Genomic DNA, 16,914 nt, shown 5'->3' with positions numbered 1-16,914 from the left:
TGGAACACCAAGAACTTGTCTGATTTGCGTTTTTTTACGATGGTGTGTTTAGGCAAGATGTGATAGCTGCATCAGCTACTAAGTGACATCTGAGCAGTGTGACAAAGTCAATGGATTTATCAGATAAGAGAAACATAACATAGGAAAGGACGACATTCATTCTTTTTTTTCTTGGCATGTGGTATTACAAGAAGACAAGCTTTGTTTGAGAAAAGAGGCCTTTTGTGTGACGATTCTTTGCCAGTGTGTCGAGCGCCACCTTTTAAGCTATAGCAGGGGACCAAAAACATATCAGTTTGTAAAATGAAACGCAAAATATTGTATCCTGAACGCAAACTGAGTAACATGTGGAAACGGGTCTTTTGTGTTCTTTAGACCCGAGATGTCTGTTCCAAAATAAATTGGCATGCTTGTAGCTACAGGCTAATGCCTGCTATTCGTCTTTCTCAGAATTTGTCATCCTGTCTCACCTTCAACTGCACTTTGAGAATATCAGCTACTGTCTTGTGTCCCCTTGAGTTGGTTTCTTTGTAGGGAAAAAAAATCAAAAATACAAGCCAACCCAAATGTGTACCACACCCATCTTCTATAGGTTGCAAGAATGTAAACTTGTAGAGCATTTGTTTGGGGGACCCGAGTAGAATAGCGCTAATAAAAGGAACGTGGAGCAAAACTGGCCTTTGTTAATTACTTAAGCAAATGTTCCTCTTATGTGGTGCCTATGCTATAGTAAATGCACAAACATGTGTTTTGTCAGTCAGCAGAATCCTCTGTTTCCAAACTACTTGTTATGTCACCATTACACTGTTTAGAACCTGAATTAGTTTGACATTTCGCAGTTGTATTGGGTTTCTTCGAGAGAACTTCAATTACAGCGTTATCTAAAACCTCACAAAATGGAGTACGCCAAGTTCGAAAACAAATGAAAGTTCACTCAAAACAGACCCATGGGTGACAGTGGGGACTGTCACCACTAAAGGGACCGAAGTAGACTGGAAACTAACAGCCTTTGTTAAACAAGTTGAATTTCACATTCAGATTGTTCATCCAACATACGTGACCTTCCTGTGTCGACACAAAAAAACTAAGCGAAAGAAAGTACCTCTAAGTAGTCTGGTGTCATCCTGGAAATGATCACTGGTGAAACCTAAACATAAATATTCAACATTGAAAAGGTAACAAATCAATTTGAAGTCGACACAAACAACTCTGTCAATGTAGGGACGTGTTCTGGCGTAAAGTGCCCGCACCCGATGACATGGCATTCACTCGTGCCGATCAGTCTATTCTGGTTCACAATGGGATGTGTAGCATCGAAAAGCAGAGGAGTCTCAACTATGCTAACATACTGAAACCAATCTGGCGTCCACATTATTTATCTCAAGTATATAGTAATTCTCCACTATTTGCGGGGGAAAGGAACCGAGCCCACCGCCAATAGTGACAAATGACGACTAATTGACCTTTCCTATAAAAAGGTTTACAATTGCCTATATTAATAGTGTAAACCATAAATATACCACAAACTATATTATCCCCAAAAGGTTTAAAATCATTTCATGTCTAACAGAAGAATAGTGCTACTTCTCTATGAGACAGGGCTTTGGCGCACTCTTGTGGCATCTTAGGGAACTTTAAAAAGAGCACAGAAACAGTATATAGGTGAGTTTTTCTGTGAAGAACGGAGGATATGTTCAGGAAAAAGAATTAGAACTAGTTGAATTCAGAAATAGGCGCGGGAATATCATTGCAACATTTTATCCAGTGCTGCACAACAGCATGTTACCATACTCCTTGCATTTATACGCTACATTCCCCATATGAGGATATAGTCAGAGTCGGAATCTGTGACCTTGGAATGATGCCATAGACAAGCGCCATAGACAAGACAAGTGATGGCGCTGAGCGCGGGACGACAGGTGGATGCAAGTATAATGATGATGACATCCAACTCATTGACATGATGAGTCCATCAGAGATAAGCGGGTAATGGTGGTGGCGGTGCGGGGGTCCTTGAGAGTCAGGCAGGGCCCTGACGAGGGTCTTCCAGAGGAACGTTCCAAAACATGCACATGCACAAAGAGCTTGTGGATTGCGCACCATGCAGTGAGTAAGAACTGGATGGGGACCATGGACGGGAACAGTAAAGTTGCAACTTCCTGCTACTTGAGATTGTTATGCAAAAATGTTGTTGATTTTTTTAAAATTGTTTTATTATTATGATTTTTTTTTTTTTTTGCCAAAGCCTTTTTAATACATGGAACAGGACCTGTACAATTTGGAGTTCAAGCAAATCTGTTCCTCTGAAGTCAAAATCAACAAAAAGAAAAACACAACCTCACGTCTTATACTCACTTTTTTGGAACGTTTCAAATAAACAATGTTTATTTGTATAACTTTGGAACCAAGACCCTTCCATGGTCTCTATCCACTTGACCTCAGGTCTGACAAAACAACTTGCTGGGCCGCTTTTGCTACAATAAAGTATCAAAAAAGAAAAAACAAACAAAAAGAAAAAACACACCACGGCACCACTGCAGACACCAGTGACTTTAAGCCACACAACATGTGACACAACGCAACGGAGAGAAAGCTTACTTCCTGTGGGGATCAAGTCCCTGTCTGGAATGAAGAGTTTATACCCGTAATGCTTTTCCAGCACGTCGGGCAGGATCTCCAGGGCAAAGCGCTCCTCCTCTCGAGTCTCCTGGCTCCACTGGTCTGGGTCTACTTTTGTGTAGGACAGGTAGGCATCATAGTCTTTGTTCTCTGTAGGAGCACATGCACATGCAAAACTGTCAAGGCCTTTCTCATAAATCTCTCCCTACATCACTTGAAAATACAAGCCTCTTTCACACAGTCACACATTTTGACACAACAGTACAAAAAGCAACAAAGCAGGAGCAAGAGCGGTAATAAAGTTTCAATATTGTTAGCCTGATAGCATTATTTGCTTTGTCATTTTTAAGTTACTATCACAATATTAGTAAAAAATACCAATGTGCTTGCTAAAAATTGTGTTCTATGTAGACTCTAAGCCATCCAGGTCATGGTAATCCGCAAATGTTGAATCGAGGTCATTGGACATTTATTTTTCTTGAATTTGTTGTGTTTTTTTTCTCATTTTCTGAAAACATTCAAAAATGACTGGCAAATATACTATTTTGCTAACAAGGGGCGTGCAGCGACCTTTGGAGGGATAGCTGCTCAAAATTAAAAGCGGGGCACATGGTACAAGAGTTTGAAATGAAAAATACTGTGTGTGTGTGTGTGTGTGTGTGTGTGTGTGTGTGTGTCTGTTTTCCTGGTCCATCTACTGCTGGCTTCTTACACAGGATAGGAGATGGTCCTTACAAAGCCAGACATGACATGGGAATGTATTTTATTTTATTTATTTTCTTGTGGCTGCTTTTCTTGTCAAAAAGTACAATATCATAACAATATAATGTTGTCCTGAGATTTTTTTTTTTAATTTTAATTTTTTTTTACCAACAGTACAAAAAGAAGAATATGAAAACAAAAAAGGGCTCAGAGTCCTATCCAATCCAATGTCAATTGTTCCATTTAGTCTATTTGAGCTTTTGTATCCATTGGGGAGTTGTCGGTGGTACAGGTTTCAACCAACAAATTGTTATCATTTTTCTTGCAGCCATTAGAAGGTGATGTGACAACAATCTTTGATTGCGCAACAAACCGTCAGGAAATATCCAGTAAAAAAAGGGTCGGTTCATTTCGAGTAGATTGTCTATTATTCCTTTCACACCGATCCAAAAATGGTGTATACTGGGGCAGTCCCAAAATATGTGGGTTTCATCACTCACACATCCACAGTGTATTTATATTTAATATTTTAGCCTTCCAATCAAACTCCTTCCACAGTTGACTCCCCACGCCTTATGACAACCAGAGCAAACATCTTCCCAGGTATTATCATCCAGTATCACATTTCGTTCCATTTCCCATTGTTATTTTTTATGTTCTGAGTTTTTGACACATCAAAGACCCTTGTTTTTTTTTTTTTTATTCACAACACTATCATTTTAAATCAAATAAATAAAATGCTTTCCTATATTTATAAATGGCTGCAATTTTGATATGTGCACACAAAATGCTCATTTGTGGTCACGAAATACAAATTTGTGACCTTGAACTAAGTAAAACGTGGGCACAACACTCACATTTGTGGCCACATAATAGCTCTGGCACCATACTTGACAGCTAGGTAGGCAAAGTGAGAGCTCCTTGCCTGGAAACCTTAAGGTGGAGATTGAGGCCGGCGGGGGCTAAAGAGATTGGACATGGATACAGTAGTAACATTGAATTTTCTTTTAGGCTGGGGATAAACAACCAAGACAAAAACTTGGCATTCCACCTATTTTGTGAAATGTCATGTCATGTCTGCAGCTCCGTAGATGTTGGCGGTTTTTCTTTTTAATGAAACACACAACTGAGAAAATTCTCATGTTCGAAGGTGGTCCACTGCACATTCTCCATCGCATTGCTTCTCTGCAATGCGATGCCCTGTCTGCCCTCTCTGCCTATTAATTTGTCATACATTTGTCTACACCAACATGTAGAAAAGTGTTCCTCAACTTACATGGCTTGTTTGTTCAACATTTGATTGAACGTCTGATGCATGTCATGACTTATGATGGATTCAACACTAGTTTGGAAATACGTGTAACGACATGTTAAAAAAAAAAATCAGTTTTAATAGCTGTAAAATTGTGTTTGTGTATGAGTGAGGGGTAGTGAGGGACATCTTCAGTAGTGCCTTGTTTCCCTGCTCTGTTATGGGACCTTTGATTCTGATGAAACATTTTTAACCTTTATGTCTGATAAACATGAATCTCACTCACTGAGCACCTCACGCAGGCACGCGGAGAAATTCTCGCCACAGCTCCTCCCCTCTCTCATGTACTCACTGTTCAAACGCATATAACTTTATTCATTTCTTAATCAATTTGTACTTAATGTTTTCTTTCAGCACAGTTACTCAAAATCTAACTCACTATTGCGCCATTATGATGACTGCAGTTGTTGTAGGCTTTATAATGGGAACCCTCCGCTTTAATAAAATAAAAACCCAAAAAATTCCAAGTTGCGAGCAGCATGTTTGAAGCGGAGAAGCTCCTGACAGAGGTGAAAAAAGTCCACTGGCACTGGAAAGAACGTACCCAAAACTTGCAGCCAAGGAGCAACCAAAACTTAACCAAATGTTACATTCAATGTATGTTATTGCAACAAAAAGCTAGCGTTATTGGAACATTCTGGGAACCAAAAATTGCCAGTAGGACTGCAGTTAACTGAATCCAAACATGCAATCTGATGTTTCACCTTCACGGGGCCCTTGATTTAGTACAGCCTCTGGCAAAACAAAACCTGCATAAGTCCATGGGAAAATGCACGCAGCATGCGCGCAAGGGCCAGATTTGACAGGGAACGCCCACAATTTAGGGTTGCTCCACCCAGAGTGCATATCTGGCACGAGGATGCGTAAATGACAGATTTCAGTGGACGGGAGAATGCTTGTAGCCGTACTCTCACAGATTACAGATTAAGAATGAAATAGGAGTAGGATTGCCCAAGTATCTTCTTCACAACAGCTGTGCATCTTCAGGAGTTGATGCTGAGCGACTACATAGGACACATTAGTGTGATACTGGCACTCACTGCATTCAAGATGGCTAGGTTCGAGGGTGTGGGGGTGCTGTATATGCAAGCACACGGCTAGCCCGCGGTTACGGAGTGAACTCCTGAACTCTTCGCGGTGAGCGCCAGCTGAGGCGGAGGCATAATATGTAGTGTGTCTCCAGGCTTCATTAAGTTTAATGGACACTAAGCACACTTGACTCTGAATGCACACACTACCAAGGAAGTAAGTTTGTTGACATTTTTTGTTGATTTTTTGGATAGTTTTGCAATTGATTATATTAATTATATTTTGTTTGAAATTAAATCCTTTGTGGGCTCACCCCTTAAACTGCTATTGCTGCTGTTTGTGCCTCTTTTTGGCCTGACTCTACTGATTACTCCCTACATTATGTGAAAACTGTCTGGGCTGAGGCATGAACCATATGGTGGGAGCGAAGGGCAAAATCACAGCAGATGTGGCGGTGGACTCATCAAATCGACGTTGACATCGAGGAAAGTGCAGTGAACCTGAGTGACGCTGATCCAGTGTTCACGCTGGAGAACAGCAACAACCGAGAGATTGCCTCCAGAAATAGTTTGAATGGAATGAGGACACAAATGCATCTGCTGTGGAAGTAGCCTTACAAACAATTTCCTCTTACCTCCATCTAAATCCTCACTGCCGAAGTGGGTCCTGTAGAAGAGCATGAGCTCAATCCTGTAGCACTTGTACAGTGTCACCAGGCAGATAAGCAGGAGCAGAATGGCGCCCAGACCGCCGGCCAGTTCCACTGTGTACATGAGCTCGACTGTGAGGGCAGATGCAGAGAGACATATCCATTTTGGGTCTGTTACCATTTGGTTCTGTAATGCTGAGCTGAAAGCAAAACATGCAGTGGAGCAGGCTCAGCGAAAGATTGCCCTAAAGGTTAAAGGGAGTGAGGCAGGGGTGGGCTTAGCCTCAAGTAGAACAAGTCTGATCTCAGGTACCTGAATGCCTCCTGGCCCAGGACACCATCACACCGATGCAAACACAGTGATGCTGGTAAACAACAGCTCTGACTGAAACACCAGTAAAGACCAGTACTGTGTGTGTTTCGGTGTGAATGTGTGAGGTGAAGTGATGCTCCAGGCTGCTCAGATCCAAGCAGCTTACTCTCACTCCATCCCCAGTGGAAGCTGCATGCAAGGAATTGTGTACATTTTTTTTGTTGTGTACATTTTGTCTTTCAAACTCCACCTTCACTTCTCCTTATTGTTGCCTGTGAGGCATCCTGGACGTATTGACTTCTTTGGGGGTGGGGGAGCACTTACCCTTTGAGGTTCTCCTGCCCTCCCACTTCACAGACTTCTAATTCCAATAAAGGGACCAAACAACTCTCTTAAAAAAATGCAGGAGGCCAACGGTTCCTTCTCCACTATCACATATTAAGACGAATGATCTAACGAGGAACAGGCTAGATCAGACATGCCCAAATCCGGCCCGTGTTCATATTTCCACTGGCCCGAAGCCTCTGTCATAAAACCAATAATATGTGGCCCTGCAGTGCAAAATACAGGCACAATTTTATATTTCACCACAGGATGGCAGTAAACCTGTGGCTGAACTCTCGCGGGGCCGTTTTGCGAATAATCTGTTTTTGCCCATTTCTAAAATGGCAACTGGAAGTAAGAAAAGGAAAGTTGACGTTTCCAGGACAAATGGAAGTCTGAATATTTTATATTTTTTCACTGAGTTTCGAAGCAACTGCGTCTGCCTAATTTGCCAAGAGACTGTGGCTGTGTTCAAGGAGTTCAATATAAAGAGGCACGACCAGACGGAACATGCGAATTACGACAAGCTAACTGGGAACGAACGCAGTGAAAAATTGAAGCAACTGGAAGCTGGTTTAACGGCACAGCAACACTTTTTCACAAACCTTTTACTGAGGGTGAATTTATTAAAGACTGTGTGATGAAAATGGTGGAGAACATTTGTCCTGTGAAAAAGCAACAGTTCGCCAATGTTTTCCTGGCTCATAGCACTGTGATATTAATATCTTCTGATATTAAGAGACAGTTGGACGCAAGGAGTGGAGTTTGAATTTTTTTCGTGAGCCTGTGACGAAAGCACGGATGCATCCGACAGCGCTCAGTTACTGATTTTTTTTTTTTTTTTTTTAGAGCAATGGATAGTGAAATGAACGTGCGTGAAGAGCTACTTGACCTCCAGAGCCTTCAGGACCAAACAAGAGGGAACGATTTATTTGCTTCTGTTTGTTCCGCCGTACATGACATAAAATTAAAGTGGAATAAAATCACGGGGATTATTACGGATGACGCACCTGCCATGGTTGGCGAGCACAGTGGATTATCAACCCGAGTGTGTCACAAAGAAAGCGAAGAAGGAGGTAAAGCTATAAAACTCCATTGTATTATTCACCAAAAAGTTCTATGTGCCAAACCGTTTCCGTGGATCTCAGTGACGTTCCAGCCCACCTGCAGCTGGAGCTCATTGAGCTGCAGCGTGACACAGAGTGTCGCAACCGGTACCAACAACTCCCTCTTGTCAACTTTTACCAGCAGCTGGTTAAAGACAGGTTCCAAGAGATTCTTACATTTGCTAAGAAAATGTTGAGCTTGTTTGGCTCGACATACTTGTGCGAGAAGACATTCTCAGTCATGAACATGAATAAGAACCGCGTGAGGACAAGACTAAGTGACTCCCACCTGCATGACATCTTGCGCATTAAAACCACCGCTTTTGAGCCAGACCTGCCCCATTTACTGCAGTCGAGATATCAGTATCACCCTTCACATTAATGCAAACATGTTGTTTGTTGATTCTGATGAATAAAGTTTGAGTTTGAGTCAAATTTCCTAAAAATACATTATTTTGCATTTCATTAATTTTTATTTTAACCTTCATTTATCCAGGTCAGGCAGTTATACGATCTACCTAGCAGCAGACAGCATAGTAAAATAAAAAATACAAAAAAGCATTTCCCTCGTCGGTAGCATGTAAAATTAATGCTGGCCCGCATGACAATTTTTTTACGGCAATGTGGCCCCTGAGCCAAAGAGTTTGGGCACCCCTGGGCTAGATAGATTGAAAGTGCACCAGCCACTGCTTGGCTCCTTCTTGTTTTGTGCGTCCGTCACTCTCAGAGGAGACCAAGTTGCTTGAACGGCAAGTGTGAGTGGAGTAGAGAGGCACGAATGCACTTTGCAATTTACAGTCTCACTCAAATCTCATCTACCGCCAAGATTAGAGAACTGAGGTGTGGAAAAGGAAAGGTTCTTTCTTCAAAGTACTAAAAAGAAGCTCGCTGTGCGTACGGATGCAAAAATTAAATTACAAGGTCATAGAGCCCATATCTCGTGTGCCTGAGGAAAAGGCTCTTATTGTTTTTTTGTTTTTTTTATAAGAGCCAATGGAGTGGAACTTATTGGCAAAGCGAGGAGTAGAGCTGAGAGCTCTAATGAAGAGGAATGTTGTATATCTACAGTATGTAAATGTGTGCAATAATTACTGTTGTAGGATTGCAGATTCCCCCATTCATATAATATGAGGGAACCTCTAAGTTTTAACACAATCAGTTTCATGATGCTGTTTGTCCTCTGTTTTGTTGACATTTTGAATTTTTTTCAACAGAAATATTGAAAATCAAAAGTGACACCATTACATGACTTATTAACAATACAGGCAATGTTTTAACAAGCGTTTAACATTCTTATGTAAGATTAATTTTAGGGAGGTGAGTCACTTATCATAACTACTTCATTTAATTCCATTCTTCTGTTGTTGATATTGTCGACGTATGTATTGTGAACTTTAAGCAGACTTTTTTTTAGAGATGGAGACTTGTGTGATGTTACTTAGTGTTTCTTCTTCTTCTTGTTCGTCCTCTGCAAATGAACACTTCCTCAGTTGAGGTGGATGAACAGGCAATCGATGATAAAGTCCCGCTTTGCCCTCCCCGAGCACAGAAACAAGCAGTCAATTTTTTTGTGCTTACTGAATTGCTTGCAAGACCTTCACTTTGTTGTCATAGTGAAGGTCTGTGGTATTTGCCACTTCCAAAGCTTCAGAGAAGCCATGACTTTAAATCAAGGCCTTTAAATCGGTCGGTTGGATTCGCTGGACTTAAAAACCTCTACCTTTCTTGGTGATCTGGATGTTTGCACGCCGCCGACCATTGCCATTTTCCACGTAGCAGGTGTAGTTTCCCAGATCGCTCTCCTCCAGGGAATCAATGTTAAGTGAGATGGAGACTTCCTGCTCCCCCAAGTGCTCTCGGACTGTCCTGTAGCAGAGCAGAGAGCGCAATGTAGGGTCAGATAGATGAAGGCCTTTGAAAATCATGTAAACAGAAGAAGGTTTGATTCCCTATTGTCACCATTAAGCATAGCAAACAGAGAAACGTTAATCCCTGGAGTGACAAATGAATACAAATGTTCCAGCATTGTGAGTTTGAAATACAGCACGGCAGATGGAACAACACTGGACCCTGTCTTGGCTGCGCATGACAGCAGGATCAAAGTGCAACATGACGGTTGTGATGGTGAAATCGAGAAAGTCTTTCTACCACATTTATGAACTTGATTTTTGCACAAAATAAAGACTGAAAGTATTTGTTTCCCATTGTGACAGGCATTCCAAAATGGCATCTCACAGTTGTCAGTGATGAGATGTAAAAAATACAAGCTGAAGAACAAGCCTTTGTATGTCTGATAACATGCTTTTATATTGTGTGTGGAGGCCTTTTATATTTTTATTCAATACTTGTGACACAAAGAAACACCTTTGGAAAACAATAACTTCACACTGTAGGAGGTAATAAGCAGAGTATTGAGTCTTACATAAAAATATGGATTTTCCTTAATCCCCAAAATCTTTTCATCGAGAAAATGTGTTCTGTGCGCGTATCTTAAAATCAATAAATCATCCATCCATCCATCCATCCATCCATTTTCTGAGCCGCTTATCCTCACAAGGGTTGTGGGAGTGCTGGAGCCTATCCCAGCTATCTTCGGGCAGGAGGCGGGGTACACCCTGAACTGGTTGCCAGCCAATTGCAGGGCACATACAAACAAACAACCATCCGCACTCACATTCACACTTATGGGCAATTTAGAGTCTTCAATCAACCTACCACGCATGTTTTTGGGATGTGGGAGGAAACCGGAGTGCCCGGAGAAAACCCACGCAGGCACGGGGAGAACATGCAAACTCCACACAGGCGGGGCCGGGGATTGAACCCAGGTCCTCAGAACTGTGAGGCAGACGCTCTAACCAGTTGTCCACCGTGCCGCTCAATAAATCATGATCATTGTATTTTGCTATGACACATTTTCCAGTATTGTTCAAACCTCTGCACCAGCTGTTTACACCTGTCACGCAATGTCTAATAACAGATGAGATGTGCATCTCCTGATCAATTGGTTGCTGCACCTTTCCAGCCACTGACATTGTGATTGTCTAATTAGAAGACAGCCTGGACCAATAATGCCCCATAGCACCTCTATGTTCTTCGCCCTACTTCAATGGTGGGTGAGGGATTGCTGCTATGAGCTGACCTATATTGGAAAAACTGATGACATTGAGAAAATACCAACAGGTGGTGACATTTAAACCTCAACATTGTGGAGCAATCCTTCTCCCTTCCTACTTATTGCTTCCTCACAATCTGCTTTGCGATAATCTGTGGTCAGGTTTGTTGTCTTCAGTGTTGTCGCAGTTACCATGAAAGAGTATCTTAGTTACTTTACTGATTATTAGATTTTAAAACCGAGTTACTCTCATGATTTTCAAAGTAACTAAGTTAGATTACAAGTAACTTTATTAGTTGCATTCACCAGTTGCCGACAACACCACCTCAATATAAAAATGACAACTGGTTTTGCCAATGCTTTACTTGAAGGGCATTTTAAACAGTAATGTTTAAGAATAAAGTTTTTATTAAAAATAAATACTTGTTTTTATATTAAAACAAAAAAAATGAAAACAACTTTCTGGATGTCACTTAACATAAATAAGCTACTTGTTTTTTTTTTTTTTTTTTTAAAAAGATAGTCTTTCTAGACTTGACTTAAAATAAATAATTAAAAGAAATATATATAAAGCAAGCGGCACGGTGGCCGACTGGTTAGAGCGTCAGCCTCACAGTTCTGAGGACCCTGGTTCAATCCCCGCCCACGACTGTGTGGAGTTTGGATGTTCTCCCCGTGGCTGCGTGGGTTTTCTCCGGGCACTCCGGTTTCCTCCCACATCCCAAAAACATGCATAAATTGGAGACTCTAAATTGCCCGTAGGTGTGCATGTGAGTGCGAATGGTTGTCTGTTTGTGTGTGCCCTGCGATTGGCTGGCAACCAGTTCAGGGTGTACCCCGCCTCCTGCCTGATGACAGCTGGGATAGGCTCCAGCACGCCTGCGACCCTAGTGAGGATAAGCGGCTCAGAAAATGGATGGATGGATATATAAAGCAGCACTCTTTTTGTCAACGCCAAAGCATGTGCTATCAATCCAGAACATTTGAAAAATGAGACAATTGTGATTGTGATCATTGTACAGAATGCAATGTGGAGGCATTCTTGGTTTTTGTGCAGTCCACAAACATTGAATGCGCTGACACTGTACCCCATTTACCACTAGTTGCATCATCGTAGGCCCACATCTCAAAGTGGCATGTCGAATTTTTCAATTCACACTCTATCTATGGGTGGGACTTTCTACTGTAAACTTGAATTAAACCGCGCGACTTAGAGATCAGAGTTTTATGGCGCTTGGTTAAAATTCACATTTGCATTGTTAAATATATGTTTTGCAATATATTCATGTCATTTACAGCACGTTATTAACTATAAACTAGGTTTTATTGAGCACTCCTGAACATTTCTGATTTTGAGACATCCTGAGGGTGTCAATCAAATGTTTGCAGGAAACAAAGTGAACAGGTAACAAATTGAGGAGCGAAAAGGGAGGACAACTGGAAGTGCCAAGAATCTCCTGCTGAGTGTCTGTGCAAACACTGAAGAACGGTGAGCACATAACCCTTTTAAAGTTACTCTATCCACAAGAAAGGCTACCGCAAGTGATGTAAAGTTTGTCAAGCATTAACGCCCTGCATTTACTTTGAATGGGGAGCGACCTTTTGGAATAAGAGCAGGATGAAGATTTATACACACAGGAGTCAGGTGAAAGTAGACTTGTGGTCAAACCGTACATGTCTGAGCCGATCAGGAGGAAACAATGGTAATGGCCTGTCTTTGATGGCTGTTAGAGGCTACTTTTAACAGCTGCACAGACATCATGAAAGTGAAACTGGTTCAATGCGACGGAGGATGTGTATGTATATCAGTGGTGTGGCATGGAGCCTTTAAAGCCTTTTCTGATGGCCTAAACAGTATCAAAAGCACTGACTTACAATTACAACTTAATTAAATGATCAATTATTTATAAGTCATGTATATGTATATAATAATTTATATAACAATACATATAAATCTTTTCTCGTCATTTCATAGCATGTGTGCATGGACTTTGCTCAGCTTCCAGTCATGTACAGCGCTATATAAGTAATTTATTTTTTCGTCCAATCCAATTTCAGATTCTACGTGTTGCCATATAAATGTAATCTGCCCAAGGCCTTCAGAATCCCAAATTCTGATGTCATCCAAGTCAAACACGCACACACACACACACACACACACACACACACACACACCATTGAAATTGTCTAACCACCTCACCACTCTGCACCTTCACATAGACTAAGTCGCGTTGGTATTTTTCCCATCCTTTGATTGGTTCAGCCAAATAGTTCTCTGATTGGTTGAGCTGACTATGTGCATGAAAATTTATTTACTGAAGAGATGATTTTGGACATGATTAAAAATTCATTTTAAAGGCAAAAAACTTGACATCTATCCATCCATCCATCCATCCATCCGTCCATGAGCGTGTGTACATTTGCTCCAGCAGGCTGTCTGTAGTAAAAAGCCATTAAGTCCTGACCAATCAGCTGTATATGAAAAGTAAACAACATGCCGATTTGGTTTAAAATGTAACTGCAAATAGTTTTAATATGTTTCTAATGCTCAGTGCATAATCACCACCAACGGTATAGTCATCGTACAGGCGTCCCGTATGTGCCGCTTTTTTCCATTACCATGGCAGCCGATGTCCGGGTTAAAGACGCGATTATTGAAGGGGAAATCGTCACTGCAGCTGGTTTCAGCCGTGCTCAAACTATGCCCTTGTATCCAATACTTTCTGCTAAATGTCTCCGAAAACACGCCAGTTCAAAAGTTACTCAGCAGCAGCCAAAGAGCCCCCCCGCAACTCCTTGCCGATTGACTCTTGAGGATCCACTGGTCTCATATCGCAATTTTATTACTTGGAACTACCCACATTAGTAGTACAACCAGTTGCCACACTTTAAAACATTGTGAAATAGTAAAATATGCGGCAATAAACCGAACAACGATGTGTGTGGGTGTGCGTGTTTGAGTCGCTGAATGAACGGACGGCGTGCCATTTGCAGACGATAGCCGACCATTTGCTCAGTCATAGCCAAAAATAGCAGACGATAGCCGAAAGTGGGGAGACGCTAGATTAAAAACGCAGACGACACATTGAGTCATATATATCGATTAAACTGCTGTGTAACTGTTATATAATCATCTCAAAATGGCAGTTATGGTTTGTAAAGGGATTCTAGAGGTATCAAGAAAATGTTTTAAATCTTTGCACTCTGACCTTTAAATCGTTCACTGACACACTCAAAATAGTGACAGCTTGAAAACGCAAACCTCTCACCTTCCTCCTTTGTTGACTAAGCACTTGTACACATGAGTTGTCCACATGTTGAAAACGTGATTTAGCACATACATGACGTCACTCCCTTGGACATGTGATCATCCCAAAATGCTGCAAGGGACCGTTTGTTAATATTTCGCCTTTGTTTCATAATGTACAGTTGTTCGTTGAGTGCCTTTTTGTTAGGAATAGTTTAAAAAAGTGTTTTATTATTTGTTTATAAAACATATATTTGTTTGTACAACAAAGGCTGAAAGTTGGTCTAAACTTAGGACATGCACTTTGTCAGTGAATGTTGTGTCCTGTTCATTCACCTGCCTCATGCTACTCTCTGCTGCTTTATACTTTGTTGCTTACCCCCACTGGCAAAGTGACATCCCAAAACAATCAAATGCTAGCAGGTAACAAAGTGAGGAGCGAGAAGGGATGACAACGGGAAGTGCCAAGATTCTCCTGCCAAGTGTCTGTGCAAACGCTAACGACGGCGAGCATATAACCCTTTTACGGTTACACAATTGCAGCAATTTCCAGTGTGTAATTAATGATGCATGGGGCTCATTGTGTGAAGAGGAACAAGGGCCACTTTGGAATTACTCTCCTGTCGACCACGGGAAACCTGAATATGTAAAGCCCCCTAATCGGTGTAGATCAATTAACGGACTAAACAAAGCAGATATTTGAACTACAAAGAAAGTGCTTCATTGACAGCCGTACATTACCTGTACAAAGTAAAAAACTAGGCTTTACACGATCAGGATTTTGGGGGCCGAGTTTAAAAAAAACGATAACCGATCACCCAGGTCCTCAGAACTGTGAGGGGAATGTGCTAACCAGTTGTCCACCGTGCTGCCTACTACTACTACTATTACTACTACTAATAATAAAAATAATAATAACAGTTTCATGTAACTTTTAAAATTATGGTTCCTAGTTTTATTTAGCGGCACGGTGACCGACTGGTTAGAGCGTCAGCCTCACAGTTCTGAGGACCCGGGTTCAATCCCTGGTCTCGCCTGTGTGGAGTTTGCAAGTTCTCCCCGTGCCTGCGTGGGTTTTCTCTGGGCACTCCGGTTTCCTCGCACATCCCAAAAACATGCATTACTTGGAGACTCTAAATTGCCCGTAGGTGTGACTGTGAGTGCGAATGGTTGTTTGTTTGTATGTGCCCTGCAATTGGCTGGCAACCAGTTCAGGGTGTACCCTCCCTCCTGCCCGATGATAGCTGGGATAGGCTCCAGCACGCCTGCGACCCTAGTGAGGAGAATCGGCACAGAAAATGGATGGATGGATAGTTTTATTTATTATTTGTGCTTTCAGTCATTTGACAAATTGTTTTGAAATTGTTGCTAAACCCGTCTACGTTTACTGCATTTTGTCCTGGTGCCTGCAACTGTCCATGTTTTCACAACACCTACACACTACTTATAAATGAGGTTCTTAAATTAGAAACAATTAAAATGAACAGTTAATTGTCGATTTTCTTATTAATGGATTGTCAAACAAGCACACATATGGTCTCCACTGTATTCAAATACACAGTGCCTCACAACAGTGAGTCCACCCCTCACATTTGTAAAGCTATTTTATTATATCTATTCATAAGACACAACTGAAGAAATTACAATTTGCTACAAAGTTCCATCACTGGCAACAAACATGAGTACACTCCTATGTGAAAATTCCAAATTGGTCATATCCAGAGGTTGTCTTTGGAAAATAGATGTATGAGTGATGCCAGCATTGCTACAGAAGTTGAAGGGGTTGGGCCTCAGCCTGTCCGTTCTCAGACCATATGTAGAACACTGCATCAAATTGGTCTGCATGGCTGTTGCCCCAGAAGGAAGCCTCTTCTGATGCACAAGAAAAGCCCCCAAAGAGTTTGCTGAAGACAAGCAAACTAAATTTATGGATTACTGGAACCATGTCCTGTTGTCTATTAAGACCGAGATAAACTTATTTGGTTCAGATGATGTCAAGCATGTGTGAAGAGTACAAAGACAAGTGTGTCTTGCCTACAGTCAAGCATGGTGAAGGGAGTGTCATGTCTGGGTCTGCGTGAGTGCTGCCAGCAACTACAGTTAAATGAGGGAACCATGAATGCCAACATGTACAGTACTGTGACATACTGAAGCAGGTCATGATCCCCTCCCTTTGGAAACTGGGCCACAGGGCAGTATTCCAGCAAGATAACAACCCCAAACACACCTCCAAGATGACCACTGCCTTGCTAAAGAAGCGAAATTAAAGGTAATGCACTGGTCAAGCATGTCTGCAGACCTAAACACTATTGGTCATCTGTGGGGCATCTTCAAAAAGAAGGTGGAGGAGCACAAGGTCTCTAATATCTACCAGCTCTGTGATTATCGTCATGGAGGAGTCGTATAGAATTGCAGTGACAATCAGGGAAGCTCAGGTGATCTCCATGCCCAAGAGGTTTAAGATAGTGTAGTGTAATAGTGGCCACACAATATATTGACAC

The 16,914-nt window shown here is 41.6% G+C and overlaps 1 protein-coding gene across 9 annotated transcripts in view; it reads right to left on the bottom strand.

Annotated features, from left to right (window-relative positions):
• The window catches only part of LOC133410360 (interleukin-1 receptor accessory protein-like 1), a 234,255-nt gene that overhangs the window by 5,559 nt on the left and 211,782 nt on the right, over positions 1-16,914 (bottom strand). For 6 of the 9 annotated variants that reach the window (XM_061691474.1, XM_061691457.1, XM_061691448.1 and 3 more), the window contains 3 exons: positions 9,775-9,920; positions 6,297-6,443; positions 2,356-2,769 (listed from right to left, as the gene is read on the bottom strand). In XM_061691474.1, coding sequence (XP_061547458.1) covers positions 2,356-2,769; positions 6,297-6,443; positions 9,775-9,920 — 707 coding nt within the window. Of the gene's footprint in view, positions 1-1,102; positions 1,148-2,355; positions 2,770-6,296; positions 6,444-9,774; positions 9,921-16,914 lie in introns of all 9 variants that reach the window. The other 3 variants (XM_061691492.1, XM_061691501.1, XM_061691482.1) reach the window with 3 other exon arrangements.

This window comes from Phycodurus eques, chromosome 1 (genome assembly GCF_024500275.1).
Source record: "Phycodurus eques isolate BA_2022a chromosome 1, UOR_Pequ_1.1, whole genome shotgun sequence".
In the NCBI taxonomy this organism is placed as follows: domain Eukaryota; kingdom Metazoa; phylum Chordata; class Actinopteri; order Syngnathiformes; family Syngnathidae; genus Phycodurus; species Phycodurus eques.
Note: the sequence above shows the minus strand (reverse complement) of the source record. Positions and strands in the feature narration are given on the sequence as shown.